The sequence below is a fragment of the Corvus kubaryi genome, unplaced genomic scaffold (genome assembly GCF_017639235.1).
Source record: "Corvus kubaryi isolate FWS band 111438036 unplaced genomic scaffold, C.kubaryi_AGA036_p1.0 37385, whole genome shotgun sequence".
NCBI classification, from domain to species: Eukaryota; Metazoa; Chordata; class Aves; order Passeriformes; family Corvidae; genus Corvus; species Corvus kubaryi.
The window spans coordinates 32,963,747-32,989,183 of record NW_024581127.1 but is presented as its reverse complement, the minus strand read 5'-3'; the positions used below and the strand labels follow the sequence as shown (position 1 = coordinate 32,989,183).

At 37.8% G+C, this 25,437-nt stretch overlaps 1 protein-coding gene across 8 annotated transcripts in view; it reads left to right on the top strand.

Moving 5' to 3' along the window:
• TRAPPC9 (trafficking protein particle complex subunit 9) overlaps positions 1-25,437 on the top strand; it is a 461,101-nt gene that overhangs the window by 77,258 nt on the left and 358,406 nt on the right. For all 8 annotated transcript variants that reach the window (XM_042036518.1, XM_042036517.1, XM_042036521.1 and 5 more), the window contains one exon: positions 5,850-5,974. In XM_042036518.1, the coding sequence (XP_041892452.1) occupies positions 5,850-5,974 (125 nt within the window). The remainder of the gene's footprint in view (positions 1-5,849; positions 5,975-25,437) is intronic.

Sequence of the window (25,437 nt, the reverse complement as noted above, 5' to 3'; positions counted from 1 at the left end):
CAGGATACTCACATTATGAGCATAATGAATTCCCCTTTCCAGCTATTACACTGTAATTTCTGAAATTCAGCCTTCCCCTGACACTGAATGGGGTAAGAACAATAGCTGCTCTTTCTGGACTATAAGGTACACGGTGACTTGTTTGAGGATTTTAAAAAAGCTCCTGTTACGTGGGGACAGTGTTTTGCAAAGTTAATGAATTAATTTACAAGGAGTACTTCATTATGTAGAATGTTAATGTTCATTTATTCCCTGTATAGGGAACCTAAAGACAAGTGTGAGAATATTTAAATTCATAAACTCATCAAAGGAACTAATTAATTACATGTTGAGAGAGAAGCAAATCTATGCCTTAAGTCTCTCCTTCCCTTCTCTGGGGGGGGGAAAAGGTTGAAGAGAAATAATAGCATATTTCTAGAAGCACTAATCTTGAATATTTTTTAACATTGTTTTGCAAGACCAGTGTATATTTCATACTCACTTTGTTGTTTTTCTGCTGAAATGGTCAGATTTTATCTACTTCAAAATGCCCCTGCACTTACATAGTGTATAAAAGCATGACAAAGCTTTTTTTTTTTTGTTGGAATGAAACTTGGTTTGGAATTTAAATGTGCACTTGACAGGTCTTTCAAGAAAGTAGCCTGGAGGACTTTATTAGGATAATGGTATCACTGATGATGGGGTCCTCAGAGATGTCCTCAGAGATAATACTCCTCAGAGTATTATCATTTCCATGTTACTCTGCTTGGTAGCCTTTGAAACACTTAATCATTCCGAGTATTCTTTTGAAGTGACTTCATTTCTAAGAAGTTTTTTTGTCTCTGTAGTTTGAAGATGTCAGGTTGCTTGTACTGTTAAAATGAGTAAATGAGTTTTTTCCTTCTGTTCAATTTTTTTTAAATACAAATGCTTCTGTGTCCTCCATAAATTCATCACTATGTAACTTCAAAAAATATTCTTAACTTTCTGAGAACTTCTCATACAGAATTATTATTGAATTCCAGCTTCAGTAGCTACAGAAGATAATTACAGAGGATAATCTTCCAACTGCCTTTAAGATAGATAAATAATCTTGTCTCATGATTTGACTGATATAGGGTGGGATTTTTTTAACAGTATATAAGTGCCATAGTACTTCAGCCTATACCAGTTGTACCAGCCACCAGACAAATACACAGAGGGACTGGTGTTTCAGACCCCAAATCTTTACAATGTAAATCTCTAAGACAGACATGAGGCAAATAACAGTAAATTGGTTATTGGCACATACAGGCTAATAAACCTGCCATCCTGTTATGCTGTTCCTTTGCTGAGGATTTTATTTTAGCATCTAATGTAATCTGCATAAATAATCTCTAGTGTTTATTATGAATTTCTTTACACTTCGTTTGTTCTCTTTCATTGCATTCACCCTTATTGTAAATTTATCTCCCAATTTTAGTTCAGTTCAGCAACCTCAGGACATAAATCCTTTCTTACAGTGCATTTGTTATTGTTAATTATTGTCTTCAAAGGTAGTGGGGTTTCAAAGAAGTGCTCAAGTCTGGTACATGTCATCTGTGCCCTGCTCCTGGGAGCCAGAGAGCTGATGCATTCCCAGGAACTTTGCCTGGAGTGCTGCTACCTGGGGTCCCTCCTTTGACAGTCTTGAGCATGTTCTTGTGAGAGGGAAGGAGCTGCATCTCAGTGCCCACCTGAAGTGTGAAGGGGATTATATTGCCTCAAACTGTATTCTGGTGTTATTCTACTCTTTGTTGCTGCACACAGCAAGTTTCTAGAATTCTGACCACTTCATAAGAATACAGTTCTTTTTCTAAGGAAAAAAAAGGCATTCAAGTTCAGCAAGCAGAGTCTGTCTCCTGTCTCGAGTTGTTTTTTTTCTATTTTTCCACATGTTTAAAGTACTTTAAAGCTATTACAGTGTTCTTATGAGATGTTGCATACCAAGAGGGTTTTGTTTTGAAATTTCAATCAGGGAAGGATTGACAAAATAAACAAATGGGTTGAGGTGGCATTTAGCTTTCATATGTTATGATCAAGCTGTGTACTTTCCAAAACCTCTAGGATTCTATGACACAGCATCATAGAATGGTTTGGATAGGAGGGGACCTTAAAGCTCATCTCATTCCAACCCTCTGCCATGGGCAGGGACACCTTCCACTATCTCAGGTTGCTCCGAGCCCTGTCCAACCTGACCTTGAACATTTCCAGGGGTGGGGCATCCACAGATTCTCTGGGCAACCTGTGCCAGGGCCTTACCACCCTCTGGGTAAAGAATTTCTCCCTGTCAGTTTGATGCCACCCCTCCTTGTCCTGTCACTCCACAGCCTTGCAAAAACTCCCTCTCCAGCTCTCTTGGACCCCTTTTAGGCACTGCAAGGGGCTCTAAGTTTTCTGCAGAGCCTTCTCTTCTCCAGGCTGCACAGCCCCAGCTCTCCCAGCCTGTTGCCAGAGCAGAGGTGTCCCAGCCCTTGGATCATCTTTGATGCCTCCTCTGGACTTGGTCCAGCAGCTCCACGTCCTTCTGATGTTGGGAGCCCCAGAGCTGGATGCAGCACTCCAGGTGGGACCTCACCAGAGCAGAGCAGAGGGGCACAATCCCCCAGGAAACATCCCTGGGCTGTGAGGGGGATCCCTGCTCTGGGCCAGCAGACCCTCCTGCCCTCCCTGGAATGGGCTGCTCAGGAACGTGGTGGAGTCGCCATCCCTGGAGGTGTTTCTGGAAAGACTGAACGTGGCACTCCGTGCTCTTGTCTGGTTGATGTGGTGGTGTTCTGTTGTAGGTTGGACTCAATGATCTCTGAGGCCTTTTCCAACCTAAATGATTCTGGGATTCCTCCTCCTCCTGCCCCTCTTGGGGTCCCTGTGCTACTGTTCAGGAAGCTGCAGGAAGCAGATCTGCACTGCTGTTGGATTGTATGAAATTCTCCTGGAAAGAAGGAGCACTTCAGGCTGAAATCTTCCAGTGTTTCCATCCCGTGTGACATCGATTTTCCTGGGCACTGCCTCAGAATCCAAACCTCTCTGATGTCCTGCTGTCAGTGGGACAGTTTATAAATGTTTCCTTGCTGTGGAGTTTGAGACCTCCATAGCTGTGATATACCTGTTGGAAAGTGTATCCATTTTTGTCCCCTGGATCAGGCCAGTGATCCTTGCACAGCACAGGACAGGAGCTGTCCCATGCCACCTCTTCCTTCAGTGCTCAGTTACCATGTTGTAAATCTACGGGTTTAACTCCCTGAATGCACTTTACCTCATTCAAATAAGAAATTGTGTGGGATTCTTCTGTGCAGTGTTGCTGGGAAAGTGGCTAATGAAGCTAAATTGACAATTTACTTAACATTTGAGAGGAGAGAGGAAATGCTGGTAAGAGATTTTGCTCTGTTGTGACAGCAGTGACTGGGATGTTAGAAAGGCAAGCTGTGTTTTTGCAGTTACCATGGAAAAAGTGTTGGTCATATGCTGTTACCATGGAAATATTCAATGTGGATTGTTGAAATTAGGAAAATTTCTGGACAAAGTAGAAAGACAATTATTCTTTTTATAGTACAAGGCTGCTCAGGCTGTTTGACAGTAGGGATTGACAAAACTGTGGAGGATTTAGCATCTTCATCTCTTTAAACTTCATGAGAGAACATAAAACATAGGAAATATCAAAAAAGATAAGTATCAGTAATGTAAAACTTCTGGAGAACTGCTTCATTGATGCTCAGTTTTCTCCTGCCATCATTAAGTTCTGCAGCCTACCAGGGTTTTTAGCAGGATTTCCCCTCTTGTGACTAATGTATTGCAGAGAAGCTGGGCAAGGTCTTTCCACCATTGCTGCCTGGTCAAAGAATAGAAAAACCAAAATAATTAAAAAAATAAATTGTTTGCAGCAGAACGTGACTTTTTTTTTTTTTTGTCCTCTGGAAGAGAAGTTGACTTGAGCAGTCCAGGCTGTGAAGGGCTGAGTCATTTGCAGCATAACAAAATGCCTGGCACTGGCTCTGTGAGAGTGACACAGACTTGAGACAGAAAGTTCAACCACTACAAGTTACCTTGGACTTCCCTTTCATCCTGATGTCTCCTTTCCTAGAAAACCTCAGTTTTCAGATACAATTTAGAGATTAAAAAAATCTCTTCTTCCCAGAGAAAAGTTTTAAACTATTGTCTTTTCTTCCCCCCCACCACAGAAAACAAAAATGAAATGGGGTTTTAAAGAATAAAATAATTAAGAAAAGCATTAGTTGTATGTCTGTGATGTTGTTTTAGGTATTATCTATTCCTCTCTCAAAGAAAAGAAAGCTCATGCCATATAAAACATGGAAAATCTGATTAATGCCATGCAGATTTTCATACTTGGCTCTTTTCATGTTTTAATTTGTAATTTTATGCACCAGTCAGTGTCAGTTTTTGTTCTAAATATAGAACTAGTGAAAATCATTTATCAGTTGGAGAAGAATATTTTTCCTCAATTAAAACGTCTAATTTTCATTTTGAAAGAGTGGCTTTCAAAGCCTGTGGTCAAATGTAGTTCTGTATTTATTCCTGTGTTTTGTCTCATTCGTGGGCCTGCTGCATTGCCACGGGCAGGGTACTCTCACCTGCCTGTCCTGCTCTCCCCCAGGAACTGATACAAGAGGATATTTATTCAGTGCTAAGGTGCATTTTAGAAGTAGTTAGTGAAGGGAGTTGCCAGTAAGGGAATGTGGGAATTTTCCCTTTGTTTTCTCATTTGGACACCTGTGAAGTTTAATGAAGCAAAACCCCTTTCATGTTCCATCTCATTCTTATGGTTTCTTCTTTTGAGGAACATATCCTCAACATGTCCAGATTTCATAGGAGCAATTTAGGAAATATGTTTGGGTTTTGTGTAACACTTTGGTGTTTCCCATGCGTTCAGCTGTATGTGTCTGCTGCTGTACATGAGATCTTGCTTGTATTGAATTGTTGTTTGTGGATTGCAGTTGCTCTGCACAGCATCAAGGAACAAAGTCCTGCTCTTCTTTGGATGTAAATCTAAATAATAATAAATACTGAATATAGTTTTACTGTATGTTAAAGCTTAATTATTTTAATTTTCTTGTTCTTCTTTTTTTGATTCAGCAGTAATTTTCACACATTTTAAGTTTGTGCTGAGAATGTAGCCTTGGTTGGGCTGAGAACCCCAAATATGCTGTGGTGCATTTATTTACCTTAAAGTTACAGCTTTTTGGCAGTAACAGACACTATTAAGTTGTTCTGTTGTATCTTGCTGCCATCCTATGTTCCTAGTACCCAGACTGGGAGTAAACACCAAACTGGGGATTCCTATCAGGGTATTTCTTAAGCTTTTTTGTTGACTCTTACAATGGAAATCTTAAGTTTCCATTTTACCTCCTTTATAAATGAGAACTATTTTATTTATTTTTATATCAGAAGCTGTACAAAATGTGCCATCTCTATTTTCTGTCATTTTCCACAATATATGCTTGAAAAAGAAATCCTCATACCAGAAATTAAAGATCCTAAGGAGCTGATAGGGTCACTGTCATGGAAATCCACAAACTTTTATCTTTATTTTAATATTGTAAATGTTAAAATTAATTTTACATTATTAACTCTGACATCTCTGTTGTGATATTTCAAATGCAGTTGCCATCCTTCCCTGTGATCTTCACCGAATTTTTGGTGTGGTCAAGTTCCATTTTTTTGGTGTCCTGGGGGAAACAGCCAAATAATCTTTGTCTTTTGTTTTGTCTTTTTGTATAAGAGGTTACTATTATTTTTTGTGTCTTTTCTCTCCCTTTGATAATACAGATGTAAATTAATTGGAACAAAGGATAGCATTAGATAAGCAAAGTAATTCAGTTTATTCTCTGTTCCAGACGGAATCAGTGTCAGTGGACTCCCACTCTCCAGTCCTTTCCGGCAGGTTGTCAAACCAAGAGTGGAGACCAAACCTCTTAATCCCCAAGAAAGCAGCAAAGTTGGTGATTTCAGTCATGTCAAGGTAAGGGAATGACATCAGAATAAGTAAATCCTGTGGTTTTTCGCTGTACTGTGCTATGGTTTGTTGTGTGATTAAAAAACAAAGGTTTCCTTCTCTCATAAATATTTCCCTTTGGTTTCCTTTAGCACAGCTTGATGTTCTGTGTTTGCATTGTTATATTAGAGCCAACAAACAAAGAAGATGAAGAAAGATCAGGCTAACAGTGGAAAGTGCAGAGTTGGTTATCACTGTGGTGTACTGGGGGAGCTCTCAGCTCACCTCATGGTGCTTTCTCATGCTATTTACTCTGTAGGAAGGTGCTTCTCTATGAACTCTTGGCTTTCTTGCAGTGAGGTTTTTTTTAGTGGTGTGCATAAAGTAATAAAACAGAATAGTTGAGAGAGTCAAAGGAAAAGTAAATAAAAGTAGCAGGATGGAAGAACAGTTGTGTAGGTGGAAGCTGCACTTTGCTTACCAAGAGTCTGCCCTGGACAAAGCTTCTCTTTGCTTTTTTGTGGCAGATCTTACCTGTTGAAGGTGTAAAGTTGTTTTGAGTATGAAATAAGTTTAGCTTCATAATAGCCAGATTTGAAGAAGATATAATTAAAGATGAAAATAAGAAAAAATATGTAAAAATATTTTGTAAAAATATGGACTGCAGCACTTCATTGGTCTCTTCCCAGGCTTTGGTGAATGTTGTGTTGTGTGCAGTATTTGATACATTCCCTCCACGGATCCGTGTTCTGCATCAGCTCATCCCATCAGGAATTAGAGCAAGTGTTGTACAGTGCAATATTTGGCCTCGCATGTGTTTGGCTGGGAAGCAAACACAGGCTCTGCTTTTCTCAGTGACTTGCTTTGCCTGTGAATTTGCTTCCTTCACAGCGAGAATATTCACAATTCTATCTGAGCAAGAAACAGGTGAAAATGTTAATTTGTAAGTGTGTTTCTTTTGGACCATTAGCACTGCTAATTCGTCATCAGTTGATTCTGCAGCACAGAAAACATGATTGCAGCATAGGAAAGGTGTTAAAAAATTACTAAAGCCTTTGTATTTCATGACATAGCAGTGTGTTTCCTAATTGTTTATAAATCAGTATGACTGAGGAAATAATTTGCTATTTAAGTGAATAAAATGTCCAGCATTAATTTTCAAGTTCAGAACTTTGTGTAGAGTGTCTGACCTGTAGACACCTCTGAGTCAAGGCAGCAAGGGGAGTGTTACTTCAACATAGGATTAAAAATCTGGAAATGCAGAATTTTGCACCAAATACATGAAGAAAAAAGCATTTTGGTGCACTTTTTACTTGTCAATCAGTTGTCCTGGCAACCAAGAACTTGCAGGTTCCCAATGATCTGTGTGATAATATTACAATGATGTTGGAGGGCTGTGAAGCAGAAACTTGGTTTTAACAGTGTGTAGCAAAACAGTGTGATGGGAAGGCACATGCTGGATCCTGTTGCCAGGTTTATGGGATGAATTTTGATTTAATTGGTATTTTGTGATGGAAGAACCATTCAGATGATCAAAACTATGTTGAGTAGAGAGTACACATTCCAACAGCATCAAAGGGTTCTTTGCTGAGTAGATGTTTCTGTGTCCTGAGCCTGCTGTGTATGACTGCTGTACAGAATCTGTAGTGTGCCTGGAGTTTGTCCCAGGAATACTACTATAAACTACTATAAACCAGTAATTTGATCTGCTTGGATTAAAAATGCCTATGGAGCTCAAAACTGTTTAGAGCTGTCTTAGAAATGTTTTTTGATTCACTGGACTATCCACATAAGTCTCTGTGTACATGGAGAGACATAGAGGGTAGTGGGCAAATGACCAGAAAAAATTACCTGTTGTAACTGAGGAGATGCATTTGCCTGTTCAGCTGACTGCATTACCTCTGACTGGTGGTCATTCTGTGATAACAAAGTTTATCCAGCTTTGTACATTCACTCTTTCTCTGTAACACACGTTATTTCTGCTTGTGACTTCTCTCTGTTTTGGCACTGCTCTTCAGTAGGAAGCAGTGTAAGAACCACCAGTAGCTTAAAATGAAAGCGAGATAAGTTCCAAACCATAGCATCAGGGAGTTACTGTAAACAATCCAGTCAATTAAGCATTTAGAGATACAATTAGAATGTGCTGTGGTCCAGTTTTCTTGGCTGAGTTTTGAGAAATTTGCTGTGGTTTTGGATTTGACTCTCTCTGTTTTAGGCTGAGTGTCTTTGAGTACATGAATTATGTTTATTGTCAAATGCTTTTGCTCAGACATCACTGTCTGAAATGGAACAAGCTGGGATCTTCACACAAGAGATGGTCCCAGGTTCCCTTTGATACTGAGTTTCAAAATATTTGGTATTTATGAACCTTTTTGAGTTCCCTAGAACCTCGTTAAAAGATCCTTGGGTTTCTCCCTGTGGCAGCAGAACAATTTTGTGGGCTGTTGGTTTGTCCCTCACGGTGCAGTTCGGGATGAGTGCTGGGTTACATTTGGTTTATAGTTGTTCCAATTAGAGTGGTTTGACAAGGACTAATGTAAGAAGCAAGTGGGAGTTTTTAAGTTAAGAAGCAAGATGGATCTTAAACAATTTGTATGTGTGGTGAAAACACTCTGCTGTCACTTTATTCATGATTTAACAATAGGTGTCTGATGTGAATATTCAGGAGTAGTGGTTATTTTTCAATCCTGCATGCTGTGCATAAGCTCATCTTCAAATAAAAGTGAATATCTGCAAATGAAAGTGAATGTAAATCAATGTTTCTCATATTGCTGATTCTGAAATGTCCTTGTTCAGATATTTATAAGCCTCATACTTAAACCTTCCCTCCCTACTTGTTTGCCTTACAATTTTTGTGCTTCAGTCTTGGATATTGCAGTCAAGCTTCTCTGCAATCTCTGTTTCCAATTTTGCTGCAGGCTCTCTCCTAATAAACCGGTCACTGGCTTCTGGAAATGACTGTTACAATGAGCTCATAAATTCAGTGTAAAAATTGCTTTATGACCTCATCATAAAGCTTGCTTATACCCTCAAGCTGAATAGGATCTCACAGTGTAATAGTATGTTCAGATACTCTTTTCTGCTGTTCAGTGCTGGGTAGTTGTGCTGAGCCGTGTCTAAACTCCTTGGTTGTTCTAGGGTGTATCTGCATGAAAGGATGAGTTACCCTGCTTCTCTCTGCATTGCTGTGGTGATACTGGTGTGCAAATGTCAGTTTGGAGGCTGAATCTGTTACTTTTTGAATAACACTGCAGTGCGTTTAGAGATATTAAACAATTCTGTGTCTTAATGCAAAAGCTGCAGTGAGAAATTTAACCAGATGTCATAATCTCTCAGCAAACACAGTATCAGTTTTAACCTAGGGAATTCTGCACTGCTTTTCATGCTTGGAAGCTGAGATTATGTGGTGTAGTCTAGTTCTTGTCAGTGATGGAAGAAACACGCTGGCACTTCACTCCATATTCCAAATGGACTTGAGCTTTAGAGATCTGTCTGACCCAAATGAAAAGTTGAAATGGACAACTCTTTTAGCTGGGTCATGAAAACTTTGAAAGCATATTGTGAGTTTTTTAAAACCTTGGTTTAAGCTGTTAAAGACACCCAGTGCTTGCCGGCCAGTTGCTTGGCAGACAGGGCTGGTTTATAATTTATAAGGGATTTGGCTGACTTCTTTATTTGTTTTGAGACTTGTTTGTTCAGGAGAATTTCCCTCAGCATCCTGAATGTGAGCTGTAACTCTGGAGATTCAGCTGCAGAAGCTGGAGAGATTTAAGGACTCTCATAAAACTGCTCTGTTCCTGCACTATCAGTAAATGGTAGGAAGTGTTAAAATACAGTATGTAGAGCTAATTTAATTTAACACACTGTCTTAATGTATCTTTTCTGATTTAGTCAGCAGTGTATTAAGATGAGATACAGGCCTTAATTGGATTTTTTCCTATTCAGTTCTCAGGCTTTACTCTTCTATTTGAAAGTGTGCTGCTAATAGGGATAAACTTTATATTGTTGATACTTCAAGCTCTAACTCCTTTTACTCATAAGCCTTACATCTATTCTAAGTTTTAAGCCCTTAAACAGAACAAGTGGGATTTTTCTGTTGTTTAATTTTTAAATAATTTTGGGTGCTGCTGAAGTTAGTGTGGATGTTGAATCTATAGAATACAACTGAAATTTAGATTCCTTTTTATTGAATAAATGTGAATATAGGAATGAGATCTTAGGCACAAATATATAGCCCAGTTTAGATGTTCTACTTCCACACTGTCCTAACTTGGAATTCAGTACTATGATTGTAAATTTCATGGCCCTGAGTTCTCCCTCAGTGTTAAACATGTCAAGTCTTATGCTTCTATCTCTTGTTTCCCTAATAACTTTCAAGACGGTAGAAGAGAAGATAAAAAGTAAACAAAGCTCTTTCACTTCCAAATCTGATTTTTATCAAAATAATGAATTATTTTTTATAATTGACATTTGTGATATGAGTGCCAGAAAGCCACTCACATTTCCTGAAGCCTGCTCCAATTGGAGCCATGAGCCACATCAACCTTTGCCTGGTCAGCAAAGTGTTTTTTCTTGCCTTCCTGGACAAGAATTGTAGTTTTCTTTGAGATAAAGTGGATTATAAAAATAGAGCCATTCTGCAAAAACAAGGGAGAGATGATTTTTGGCAGTTGGTACCTGTCTGGCAAAATTTGATTATGATCTGGATCTAGATGAAAGCTGGCAATTTTTGAGCCTTTCTGGGTCTAAATGCTTTCAACTTTCCTTCCCTGACCAGTTCAGATTGCTTACCTTCCCTTGGGTTATATAAATAGTTGAATATTCCACACAATTTCTGCTCACCAGTCCTCTTCCTCTCTTCTTTTGTGAATTGTTCCGTCAAGAAAGGAACAGGCTGTCATGCCCTAGAGAGGGTTGTAATTCAGAACACTAAGAAAATGTTTTACTAAAGCTATTCTTTAGAGCCAGAGGTGGAAAAAACTCTACTACCCCTTGGGTTTGGATAAATTCAATTCATTCAGCTTGTCTGGTGTTTTATATTCAATATTACCATAGTAGTATCTGCAATTTCAATGCAATATGTTTTAGAACTTGCTATTTTTCCCATTTTATTTGACATGAAAGAAGAATTAAAAATTTTATAAAGTACTAATAGAAAATTTTGTATAGATTCACTGCCTGCCTGTCAAAAGCACTGTTTCTGTGGACTTTCTTCATTGTCACTCGGAAAACAAGTGATGATACCCTGCTTATACCCAAACCAATCTCTCATCAGGAGCAGCTGCAGGTGCAATCTCCTGTATAAACCACACTTCACCTCTCTTTCTTGTCTAAAGATGAACAAAGAAAAATTGAAGTTGACACCAACACAATAAACAGAGCTTATGTGAACAGCTGGAGGTGGTCACATCCATAATGACATTATGATGAGAAAGCAAAACTTAATACTGAGGTTGGCTTTTGTAGGAGGGGGTTGACTGTATAGAAAGTGAGGGGAGAAAAGGAGGGGAAGTTGCCTGGGTTAGAATAATGGAGAAATAGTATAGATGGGCTCATGGGAAGACCTGCTGAGCTGGAAACTTGAAGCAGAGGGAGGGTTGGAACAAACATCTGGAACAGGGTGGTGAAAGTTGTCAGCTCTGTAAGAAATTTTAAGAATAATTAGAAATGGAGATGTTTTCTGAATTCTCTGCTTGCATTGGATGATAAATTTTCTCACAGTGTTCTTCCAGAGGTCAGAGAGCCCTTGCAGCCTGGAGCTCTCAGAATGTAACCTGCTGTGTGCTCCATGGTCAGGTGTCACAAATTCCAAATCCCCTTGAGGTTTTAAACATTAATTTTGCACTTGCAAGTTCTTGCATGTTTAGTTTTCCTCTTTTAATGAGAACAGATGAGGTAGGTCAGGCACAGGGTTTGGATCAAAGACCACTCTTTATTTCAGGTGCCTTATTTACTTGTTTCTTACCTGTGTACATTTACACTGTTCGTGTTGCAGATCCAGACATTGGCTGCTGAAGTTGGTTTCAGCCTCATGCTGCATTTTTGCTTAAATATTGCTCATCCTGCATATGATAATATTTTCTTGCCAAATGTTCAATGGAACTTTTTTGAAATTCCATAAATTTTACTGATTTAATAATTTTCTATGGTGTTTTACCCACAAAACTCAGTGCATTGACAAGTAATGAAGAACAGCTTTACTGCAGGCTGTGATAAACACTGTGCCATAGGCTTTTCTCTGCATTTGAGAATAACTAAATCTGCAAGCAAGTTCAGTTTCTTAATATTTCAAGTAACTTTTTTTGTTGAAGTGTTTTCAATTCCTCAGTCACAGAGGCAGATCATAGTAAGGGTTGGAGTTTTGTTCTGATTTTTGGGCAGCTGGCCAAAGGAGATAAAGAGCATCTTGATTAAAAAAAAGTAGAATCTTTAGACTGCGAATGTTCTCTGTAGCTAGAAGTGGCATTTTTAATAGCTGCCTTCTCTGGGACTATGAGAAAGAGAATGAAGTTTAGTAATTTATCACTGGGGGGACTTCAGAAGAGTAGGTCAAATGTGGTAGTTTTGCTCAGAAGAAATGGGAAGTGCAGAATGTGATGGCTGTAATTGATGCCAAGGCATTTTGGAAAGGGCACCTCAGAATCTGCTTTACCAACTTCATTTCACTGAGGGAAACGACAGGATCATCATCACAGCAAGCTCCACATTTGCTGTTTATGGGTAAACCAGGCTTTAAATGTCATAGCTTGCAAGTTTGTAGTAAGATGGGTCTGGAAGAGGGATTTCTTAAGAGAATTTCAGTTTATTTATAAGTGTGTTTAAAGCTTTTTGATTTAGTACTAAGAAGGATGATGTGCTAAATTTATCATTGGTCAGTCAGAGGCTGACTCTTTGTTAGGGAGAATAGGACAAGATTGAGTTCAAAATACTTAAATTTCCAAGCAATGAAAATTATCTAAAATTATCAAAAGTAGAGGAGAGGAAATTCTTTGTAAGACAAAGAGGAAAAGACTCTGAGACTTAAATAAATGCAGCTTTTAATACTGTTTTAGATAAAACAGATCCAGCTCATATTTTGTTGGTCATTTTATGAAATTGGCTTCTCTGTGTTGTCATTAAATTGCTGATCTTGATGTATATTGCAGTGACTGATGATGTGAGAGAGGGAAAAGCAGGTGATGAAAAAAATATGATGTGAAGAGGGAAGGTGTAGGAATTTGAGGATGTTGATCAAATAGAGTGTAATTTCTTAGATGTTTCTCTGTGATTCATTTAGACCTGATTTTCTGTAGGTGTAATCTTAGAGTAAATTAAATTCCTAATGTTCTTGAGTTTAAATGGAATAAAAATCTTGTTCCCTGGTAGTAGAAGAGAAAAAGTACTGTGAATATTACATTGGGAAATTGATCCTTTATGCTGGTGCATGTTATTTTTGTGTGTAGTATTTTCTGTACCACTTCGAGGTGTGTAGTTTGATGATGTATTGGTATAAATATTACTGCTAAGTGACTCAGATGTGCTTCAGCTGTCTGTAGCCATTAAATACAGTGAGCATAATGCATCACACTTTGCAGATTGGTGAGAGTGGAGAACTCAGAATGACTTGCTAATTTTAAATCTGGGGCTCTTAAAACATGATTGGTTTAGCTGAAATAGGTCTGAGAAGAGAAAAAGGCAAATGACAAGAAGCAATTAAAATACATATTTTGTAATAAAGTTAATCTGTGGAGCCAGGAAGCTTCTGGATTGCTTCATGGCAGTAACTCGTGTGTCTAAATTTTATCCAGTTTACTTTCAGCTAGGTTATATCTTTGTATCAAATGCCCAGGAAGGTGAGCAGTCCATGTCAGTAACTTTCTTGAGTAATTCCATGAAATTCCACTCATTTTTGGTTAGACACTGTGCAAATGCAAGTAATAGACAATTTTATTACTACTGATGCTGACAGTCCAGAACAAGGAATAAATTACTTGCCCAAGATCACACAAGATGTACAGTTGGCAGTATTGTCAAAATAACCGCCAAATGTTCCAGCCCATGATGAGAGTGAGAAACAGGTCATGTAATCTTCTTTCTTAAGAACATGAAAAAATAATCTAAAAGCCTGCATTCTTCACTGCTGGAGAAATTCAACATTAGGTTTTCTTTGCCTAGAACCTTGATCTTTTACCAAAAGCCATTTCTAGATTTTACCCCTTGCATGGTGCTTGTTCCCAATGGGCAGCTGTCTGTATCTGTTTAATTCTTCCATGTTACTCTTCATTTGTTTTTCTACCTCTTGTTGGTCAGTGCAGTGCTGTGGGCAATCCAAATCCTCTCCCTGTGTTTATCTGCTTGCTTAGTAATCACCTGTAGACTACAGGTGCTCCAGGCTAGAATAATGAGGGGAATAGCTACAAATGGAGAGCAAATAAGTTGAATTATAAAAAAAGATGGAATGTTATCCAGATGCTGGCAATCTATTCTTGTAGCCTTGGTGGAAAACTTCCTACTGATGATCCATCTAATCTGATTCTCATAAATTTACCTCTGAGCTTCTAGCCAAGAACTCTGAGCTGAAACAGGCATTTTTGGAAGTTAGCCAATTTTATGGAAATATTTCAGTGGCAGAAAACTTTCTACGTCCTTGCAGCAGTTCCTGTAATGGTGAAATAGCCATGCCTTTCAAAAGTGCATTTTACCATTACCTCTAATTTGTCTTACCTTCAATTTCTACCAGTGGGTTTTAAAGCAAATAAAGGGCCTTCTGCCCTAGGTATCTTTTTTCTCTACTTATTTTAAATGAGATAATGTGGGACCAATTATTTTTAGAATTTTATTCAGAACTTTTGTATATGACAGAAATGTCAAATTCCGAAGGAAGGAGGACACTGCTTTTCCTTCACTATTATACAGCTCAGTGATGATTGCCCCCAAAGTGCTGGTTTTGCTCTTGAAGCTGTATCTCTGTAAAGTTTTAAAGTTTTATGAACTATAACGAACATTTTTTTTTTTATGTTTCATTTTTGAAACTGACCTTTCAGGTTTCCTTTGTGGTGGTACTGTCATGCAACTATAATGCATAACTTCACCATGACAATTTTTCTATCACAAAAGAAGTAAAATAATTTGAATTGTAACTGCTCTTTGTACTTGGTATCCAAGTGTGGGTTATGATCTCCCAGTCTGGATGGAATGGAGCTGAAATGGTGGGTGATCATTAGATTTTTAACTGAAAAATTATTAAAAGTAGGAACAATTTCATTATCATGGTCTATACCACTTACTTCAGTGAATATTCCTGGGAGTGATTTTTATTCATATTAAGAGAGGTAAGTTGAGGAAAAGAAAAAGCTATCCCCAAATTTGAGCAGTTGTAACTATACTGTATAACTATATTTCACTAATAACTTTGAAGAATAACTGACTATAATTTCTGTGAAGTAAAAATACTCAACCCCCCCCCAAAATCCAAACAATTCAATCCTCAGGTGTTTGTGTAGTGGCAGCTCTGCTCACCTCACCTCCTTTGTGAAAGGTGAGCAGAGCTTTAAAAGGTCCCTGATGGAAAAGGTAACACAATGAGCCTGTGGACATTCTCTCTTTATTTACTGTATACAGGGGACCTTGTTTCCCCCTGGATTGCAGACTTTATGACATAACTGTGTGCAAAACAAGATGTTTTCTGCACTGTGCAGTGCCAGGCTAAGTCCTGCTGAGCTGTGTGTTCATTACACCAGGCTCTCCCAGTTGTGTGTTGAATCTCCCAAGGAACAGGAAGGCATAAATAGGGGTCTCTAATTCCAGGAACAAACATCTAGGGAATATTGGCTGAAAGAGAAAGGGAGGAGGAATCCAGATCAACTTAATCAACTTAATAATTTTGCATTGAGAAAAAAAACACATTCTGCATTCTGGGCAAAATTCATAGATGTTTCTCTAATGTCCATTATCATAATATCCAGCTCACTCCAGTGAGGAATGTATTCCTCATTATTATGAAAATAATAGCAGCAGGAATCTCAAATATCTCTGCTTGCCCATAACTTCTGATTGCTGCTGTCCAGTGACAGGAGAAATGGCCCAGAGCAGTTCTGGTACCTGCAGTGTCTCCCATGCACAGGGAAACACAAGGAAGAGCAAGGGCTGTATCATTGATTTTCCTCCTCTGTAACACTGACTTGTTTCTACCTTTGTCTAGAAGTGTTTTCGTTAATAAGTCATAGCAAGCTCTTTGAAGCTGTTCTGTCCTTTTTTTTTTTCCTTTTTGTTTATGTCTCTTCTCATCTCATAGTATTTTCTACTCACTGTTGCTTTGCCATGTACAAAATCCTGGCTGGCTTTTTCAGGAATTTTGCCATCTGTTGAGTACCTTGTACCAGCCTAACGTGTGAAAGTCAGTAAGGCTCAGCTCATGCTCTCTTTTCCTCATGTTCCTTTGTTCCGCTCACAGACTTGCATCTTACTCAGAATCAAACTATGACCATCAGGCGTTTTAAGGATATGTAGAAGAGCATCAAATGGGGATAGAAGTCCATCTGTGATTCTGATGTAGTACATTTTCATTTTGCATCTTTTTACCTTCCTTCCTCAGAGCAACAAAATCTCCCCATTTCAAAATACTCACAGTGTATATTAGGAAAAATTTCTTCACTGAAAGAGTGGTTAAGCATTGGAAGGGGCTGCCCAGGGAGGTGGTGGAGTCACCATCCCCGGAAGTATTCAAAAAACAACTGGACGTGGCATTTTGTGGTGCTGTTTAGTGGACATGGTGATATTTGGTCAAAGGTTGGACTTGATGATCTTGGATTGATAATTCTGTGATTCTTATCTGGCTCATGTACCTGCAAAAAAGAACTAAAAAGTAAAAACTTTGTGCAGTTGTCTCAATGAATGAAGGTTTAATTGCCTTCAGAAGAGTTACACAGTCTCTCTGTGTATCTCGGGAAGGAGGAAGCTGCTTGGCCACTGCTCCCTGTGCTTTCCCAACAGAAAGTCTGAATTTTACAGAAGTGGAACTTGCTTTTGGACACCAAAACCTTCAGGTTACAGGATTAGGAAAACAACAGAAAAAGTCCTTTGTAAACTTAGTCTCTGAGACAAGAAAAGCTTTTTCTTTTGAAGGAGTTGAAAAGAAAAATTCAGAATGCAGCCAGCGAAGTGAGGAGCTGTTCATCCTTTGTGCTCAAATGGTTAAAATCTCCAGAACAGTGAAACACTTCATTAAAATTTTGTCAGCCAGGCTGAAGTGTTGGCCTTGGACTAACCTAAACAAATGTGCTGGATTGGCTCCGGAGCAGTGTGGAGTGCTACATCTCAGCACAGTTTCTCAGCTTCTCTAACATCTTTTCTTTTCCCCCCTCTTTTTTTTTCCCCCCCCCTTGCTGCATTCCTATGAAGGAAGGTACAGATTATTTTAGTCATTTAGTTCCTGTGTTTTAAAAATATATTCCTTTCCATTTGCATGGTTACCTGTTTGGAGTTGTGGTGGGCGTTTTATTTTTTGGACCCTTAAAAATAAGCATTGAATTTTAGCTCATCACTCAGGATAAACCGAAATTTTCCATACTTCTCTCCCTGCATGACCAGCTTGCTGGTTTACATTTTCCTGCTCTTTTATGAATTGGGAAAATCCTAAAGAATAGCAGCAGGTTTGAAACAGTGTTTTCCATGTTATGCTCTGTGTATAGAGGTTTGTCTGTGGGTTTTGTTAGGATCTATTTGATTTGAAAGCAATTAAATGAAAAATAGACACTACAGGTTTAGAGTTTCTCTGCAGTGTTTAATACTCGGGGAGTAGGTTTGGATCTGGAGTGGCTGCTCTGAAGTGATGGAGAAGATCAAGTGTGGATTTTCATTATTTCAATTTTTAATCTAAGCACCAGGTTCTGAGCTTTTTCTAGGGAATTCTAAATTGAATGGAATATGGATCAAATCAAGCCTACAGTTAAATGAATTTTTAGGTGAAGAGATGGTGAATATCTGTATGTCTGTTTTTCAGTAATACATTCTTTGTATCTCTAAATACTTTTTTTTTTTTTTTTTTTAATTAAGAGACAGAGTGACCAAAATTGCCAAGACAGGAAGAATAAGAAAGGCTTTTCTGGTTATTGTCACACAAATCTGGCTACAGCTGAGGTTTTTCTCCATATTTGACTCCAGGGCATACACAGTTCTTAATCTGAGTAATGCTTTATCTGTGACAAGGCAAAGATACACCTTTTTTGTGAACTAACAGTATCAGGATGATGCTTCTCATCTCCTCTTTGTATTCAGTTCAGGATGTGTTTTCCTGGGTGCTTATCCTTGCTTTAGCTCAGTAACAATCAGTGGGAATAACTAAGGCTGCAAAGAAAATAAACAAGAAAATCTGAAATCTGAGTATTACTTGCCTTTTCCCTTATGTTCTGTGATAACGTCCAAGTTCTTTAAAATACTTCTGATTGCTTCTGGTTTCTTTTTTTAGTTTTATTTTTTTTCTTCCTGTCTCAGGAATTTCCCTAATTGCCTACCAGTGTCACTTATTCAGGTCTTTCTATCTGCTTATGATCATATAATTTATTAAAAATTGCTTTCCTGCATCTTTAATGAATATTCAGAACACAGAGTGAAAACAAATCTATGACATCCTAGAAGGAATTAAGATTTTTTTCTGCAGCTAGTGGTTTTAAGCAGCAGTATAAACAAAACTATATAGCTGCAAATAAACAGAAGGGAATTGTCAACATTCCCCTTCTTGATTGCATCGCTTCCCTTGCTTCCTTCTGGGAAGGTTTTTACTTCTCCTGTACTTTTTCACTTGGGGACTTAGAAGAACAAATTAAGGCTCTGAAACTTCTATAGCTCTGTATGGCTGCTGTGCTAACAATGTGCTGTTAAAAATGTCAGCAGTGTCCCCATCCCTGTGGGTGGCTCTGCCCGTCCGTGTCACAGGACCTCTCAAGGCTGGATCTTGCTGGAATCGTTCTTGGAAATGTAGGGATGCACCTGTTCTGAAATTAATTCAAGAGGACATTTCAGTGTTGTGGCAGTCTTGGCAAGTGTTACATGTGTTAATCCATATGTCCCACCAAAACTTGTGTGCTATTTGGATAAAATTCAGTTTAAATTATCACAGCATCCCAGCAACTTCTGGGTTTTTTTCCTTTTCCTTGTTGGCTTTTTTTTTTTTTTAACTGGAATCTGAACCTTCTTTTAAAGAAATCTGATTGAAAGTTAAGCCTTTTGTTTAATATGCCACCGTAATGAAGTTTCCCCACATTTCCTCATAGAGAGTTTAATTTTAAATACGTTTTTATTTTCCATTAATACACGGTTTAAGATGAAGCTGAGTTAAAAAATAATTAGTGACTGCTAGAGAATGCATGTGTAAATTAACTCATCTTTCCCTCAGTCAAGGTATCCATGACTGAGAGTTCATGCAATTTACAAAAATAAAATCTTACAGCATACCTGAATTCCCAGTGATTTGTAACTCGGATGTTGCCTGTTCTACAAGCAACTCGTGATAGATTTTGAAGAGAGGAAATTTCAGTTTCTGTTGGAAATTGAAAAGATTTGCTGCTTACATGGAATTGGACCTTATTTAAGTTAAGAAATTGAAGCATAATCTTAGCAGGAATTCCTAATATGAGTTTAATATTTCAAGAATGGAATTTAGACATGGTCTAAATATGATTCCCTCCTATTAATTAAATACCACAAGGTGGATAGTACTGTGAATGGTAAACTTATGTCATAAATACATGCAAATGTTTCATCTGGATGATTTGTTCACACTCTGTTAAAAGTAGTTTATTTTCATATCCCACATACCGGAGCGTGTGTTTTAAATAAAATGGATTTTGTGTGTGTCTACTGGAGGTTTGTACCATGAAATGATGGGGAAAACTCCAGAAATAACAGAAAGAGAGATCTTTTTCAGCAGACACATTTATGTTTCTATTGAAAGTACTTGATCTGTTGGGTTTTGAATAACGTTAATGGAAAAGACTGAAATTAACAGTTTTAAGGCCTTTATGAGTTTCTACATTTCTAAGGCTTCAAAAAGCTGAAGAATATAATGCACTAAACCAATCTGGGAATAGTCAGACTGCATAATATGGAAAAGTGTTCAGAAAGATAATTTTTCTTAGATTCCATTACATGAAAGAATTGAAATAGCTCCATTTATTTAGTGCCCAACCCTGTAAACCCAAGTAGTTTACACTTTGTGATATCCCTTTGTGATTCCCCTCAGTTACTCAAATGTTTGAAGATCTGTAATATAAAAATGCAACAACAGAGTTTGCAGAAAGAAAACCACAAAGCAAGCAAGGCTTTGTGAGCACACAGGAGATAAATTTGAGTGAGTACAAATGTTTACGTGTGGAGCAGAGAGATTTGGAGCTGCTTATTTCTGAGGAATATTAATGAAGGCTACCTGGTTACTAAGCTGAGATGGGTGCTTGATGTAGCCTTCATGTTCTCTTGTTGTGTCCCATCTTTTTTTTCATATAATTCCATGCTGTATTCCCTGGAAAATTGTACTACTTTCATTAAATATTTGTATCGGTGCTTTTAATGTTCTAATCTGTGGCTCAGGTTTTGAGCTGCATAAGCTACAAGTAACTTGAAAACTGCAAGATAAAATTAATTCATTCAGCATTATGAAACACAATTTAAACTGATTAATGCCAGTTAAGATAGTATAAAAACATGGAGATTTAAAAAAAGAGAACGATAAGTTCAGCAGTATGAAAACAATTTTAAACTAATTAATGCCAGTTAAAATTGTATACAAGTAGGTAGATTTAAAAAAAGAAAAATAGAACATGCTTTTATAAATGAAAGTGAAGATATTTCAGTCTTACTTGATTTATATTTAGAAAAAAAAAATACTGTGACTGTTCTACCGCTTTCAGCTGTCATTTTTGCCAGTTCTTAATTTACTTCTTTCCAAACAAGTTTACAAATTTGTTCATTTAAAATGGAAAGTTGACTGCTGCTGTTTCTGTTTAACACATGCTTGAAAATGTGATACTTTTGAAGATGCTTCTTTAGGTGAAAGCTGAAGTCAAGCATTTGAGCTTGTTTACTTTCAGAAATCTGTTTCAATTGCTGCCTGACAGCATCTTCCAGTGTTCCTGTTTGATTTTAACTTGAAAATGGAATTAAAAACAACCACCGTTATTTGTTTAATATGAATGTGGGGCTGTTTTATTTCCACTGAGTAAGAGATTGCATGCAGTTCTATACATGTAGATGTAGAAAGATTCTTCTCACTTTCTTCTGGGAAGTCCTGAAAAGCTCAATGAATCCTCACCCTGTTAGAGTTCTGTGAAGTGAATTTTTACACCGAGGTTCTGTGCTGAATGTTTTAACTGTGAAAGGTGACACGATAGGTGGTGGTTGGGATGTCATAATTTGAACGAAATTTTGTAACTTCCTCTTGTGAAGAGGAAATTTCTTGCTTCAACAGGCTGCTAATGCCTGGCACGTGAATGGGCTGGTAATAGGGCGCTTGCTTGGAGTGCTTCAGCTTGAATCGAGCAGGAAAGGCATTTTGAATAGATTTTTTCACTCATTATAAAAGTGTACTTTAAGAGTTGACTTTTGTTAACTGTTCTTTCTTGATATAAGTATTTCTGAGGACTGTAGAAGACCCAGAATCTTACACAGTAATTTTGGATCAAAAGTCTCCTTTTCAAGACCTTAGCCCAATTCAGTGTAGTACACTCTCTTTGGAGACTACTTTGCCATTTTAGTGTGGGTTGTTCCATGCCATTTTTCATCCAAGAACTTCAGGGTCAAATTGCTGAATAGGAAAAAATGGAAAGACATTTTTCAGAATCACACTGTATTCTTGTAGTTGTGTTATCATCTTACTGTTTTTCTTGAGTGATCTGCAGCATTCCTGTAGCATTTTTCACCAGTACATGAAAGAGTCTTGAGAATATGTGGTGCTAGGTATACTGAACATCAGTCATCACTGTTAGGGTGAAAAACGTAAGTAAAAGTACAAAATTGGAACTTTCAGGTTCTAATTCATTAAGGAAAATTAGCAGTTGCATTACAGAGTTGTGTTCATTGGCTAGGAGCTGCACAGCAAAAATGAGAACAGTATCTGCCCCAAATATAGCAGAACTGTAGGTCTAAGAAAAGGCGGAAGAACACAGCAGGGGGAGTTCAAGGAAACATTCCCATGTCATTTGTTTGTTTATCCCTCTATTTATTTGTAAGGCATCATTCACAGAATCAGACTCAGAATGGTTGAGGTTGGGAGGCACCTCTGGAAGTTACCTGATGCCACCCTTTATTGTTTTACAGCCAACGAAAAAGTTGCATCTTACATTGCTAAGCCAGTCCTTTAGTATTCGTACAGTACTAAGTATTGAAATTGTAACCTTTTAGTCATTATTAGTCCAGATTTGATCATTACAGGAAGAATAATAATACAGTTGGAATTATTACACACTGAATTCATAGCATAGGAAAAGGGGTAGGAATTATGCCACCCTCCCAGTGCTGTAGGGTTGATCTCTTCCTAGTGCTGGTGAAGTGTCCTTCACTGGCAGGAATACACCACAGGTGGTTTCTTTTCTAGGATGCACTTTCTAATGTGTTTTTACACCTTGCTTTTTCTTCATTGGTTTGTGGTTCCTTGTTACATCCCAAATCAGTATGTGTTAGATGTTATTTGTTCTTGTTGTTAGCCCTGACCAGGGTTTTGTCCAGCTGAGTATCTGCATTTCTTTATCTGATTGTTGGTGAGTGATTTACAGCCTTCGGGGTTTTGCCTGTGCAGCTGTGCTGCAACCACCTCTCAAAGTGTCCCTCATCACACAAGGCCTTTATTTATTTATGCCACATTATTATCTCGTTCATAAATACTTCATCTCCATTGAATAATTGCCTCTTGCAACTCTGTGTGTAAAGCTGTGGGTGTCCCATGCAACTAAAACAAATTGGACATGGTATCCTGATCAGGTGGACAAATTGTTGTGGCAGCTACACCTCAGAAAATAAAGTTGCAGCCAGGTCAATGAGAGCAAGCTGAGCAAACCTCAATCCCGAGGCCTTGTGAGCTCGATACAATGCACCAGAAATACAAATTCAGGCCCTTCCCTGGCTAGGACACTGCAGTGTTACAGAACTGCCCAGCCTGGATGAGACTTGTTTGAAATGATGAGCACATGAGGGGAGTGGACATGAGTTCCAGTCAGTTCTCTAATGAATATTCATTCAAGTAAATAGAAAATGGTTCTGTGGCACTCTGGAATATTAATGAAAGAGAATAGATGAGTTTAGTTACAATTACTTGGGAAAGATTGGCTCTTTTTTCCCTCCAATTTATCAAATAGTTGTGTATTCTCGTTGTTGTCAGGAGTGGGTTGTATTACCCTTGAAAACCAAAACTGCTACCTTTTGGGGGTGAAGTCCTTTCTAGATAACAGTAAATAATGGCAAAATTATTAATAATATGGTTTATTATATTGCAAAATGGAAAATAATATGGTTTATTATATTGCAAAATGGAAAGAAAACTTAATCAGAAATTGTTGATCTGCATAATACGTTCAGAACAGTTATGCTTTACTGAGTGTGGAATGAGAGCAGTTTCTTCCAGTGAAACTATTAGAAGCAGCAGATTTGGGGTTTTGAACAACAGCCTTTCCTATTTTGTGCAGTGAACTGCTGGAAGTTCTTCCCTAAATGGAATGTAACAGTGTCTTCCACAGAAAAATAGGAAATACTTATTCTCTCTGAGCATCCCAGCTGTTTTACTTACGAGATAGTTGAAGCATTTTGTTATTACTGGTACTGGTAGCAGCTGAAGTAATATTTAATGTTTTATACACAGGATTCCATGTGAATATACTTAATAACAAAAGAGATATTGGACTGGAAATTGAGGTAGTATCAGTGCTCATAAGAAACAACAATATGAATTAATTTTCTAACTCATCATGTATGCAGGTTTATTGCATATGAAGTTGGTTATGCCTGTTGAAAGCCTGAAATAAGTGGAATATTACATAGAATCCTTTCATTCCAGAAGGAAGGAGAGACAGAAGTCTACTTATAATTTGTGTCCAATAGCTGCCTTTTGTTTAATATAACAGTTTTTAGCTGCATAGAATCATAGACTGGTTTGGGTTGGAAGGGACCTTGAAGATCCTCTAGTTCCAATCCCCCTGCCATGGGGCCTTTGAGGAATTGTCTCTACGGCCTTAACTTCTAATCAGGTATTTTTCTTACAGAATTTTTTTATTAAGGAAAAACAGTGCCAGGTATAATATGTGTTCCTCTTTTATAGATATGCAATGTATTACAGTCTTGTCACTTATTTTGTTGTGAGAAAGGGTGAAGGTTGTATAATGATGGGAATATTTGTTGGGAGTTTGCAGAAGGGGTAAAACTAAAGGTTAACACCAACATAAATCTTTCTCCCATGTTACTGCCTTCATCAAATTGTTAGAACTTTGCTCATAACTACTATAAATTGTTAAAAGAGATAAAATATGTAACAAGCCTGGGAAGTCTATTTGAGTTTTTCATATGAGGACATAGTAAGCTGATCAATAAATTTAATACTCGATGCTCCAATTTATGTTCACTAAATTAATTTATCTGTCATTTTTCAAAAATGAATGCTGTGGTAACTTTAGGAGTGGGACTTGAAAAGGAGTTTGTGCTTTTGCCCTTACACAGCTGGCTTTTAGAGGCCAAATTCCAGGGAAAAGCAAACAAAAACCAAACCCTTCCATGTATCTTGTTCTTGAGACCTTTCTCTTAATTTCCAGCAATAGAAACTTCATTATTTTAACGCAATATTCATATGCCTTAGTGGTTAAAGTCCTCTATGTTCCTGATGAACTTCTGATTTCACAACAAGAACATGCAAAATGGAAATCTTGAATAATTCCATTTCCCAGAGAACTGTTCCTGTCCTCACTTGCAGATCAAACTTAGGAGGAGGTTAATGGATGACATGAGGTGGTTGGATGAGCCTAAAAGATAACCATCTATTAAAATGTATAAGAGTATAAATAGTCACCAGATGGCACTGTGACTGAGATAAAACACAGCACCCATAAATATAGTCAGCTACAGCTCGGAATAAATGTTAGTTTGCTCTGAAGTTGTTATATCAAATAGCGGTAGGGGTTTTTTTATTCATTTTTTTTATTTTTTCTGTCTGTGTTGAACTTCAGTTGGCTCTGTTGGCTTCAGTAGCTTGTGCTTAGAAACTGCTGCTTTAACCAATCAAGACCATTTATGTCAATGGAGCCAGCCAATTGATACTTGCTAATGATTAATTTTAGACTGTCTGATTAAATTATAATGAATTCAGGCAACTTTTGGTATTCTTGTTTTACTTCTAGGGGAATACATGCATCAAATTACTTGAGGAGGAAAAATAATTTTGATCAGTCTCACTTCAGTGTCTGGTAAAGTTACGGAGAAGATTTTTCTGGGAGGTACTGAAAACCACCTGAAAGACAATGCAGTCATTGGTCACAGCCAGC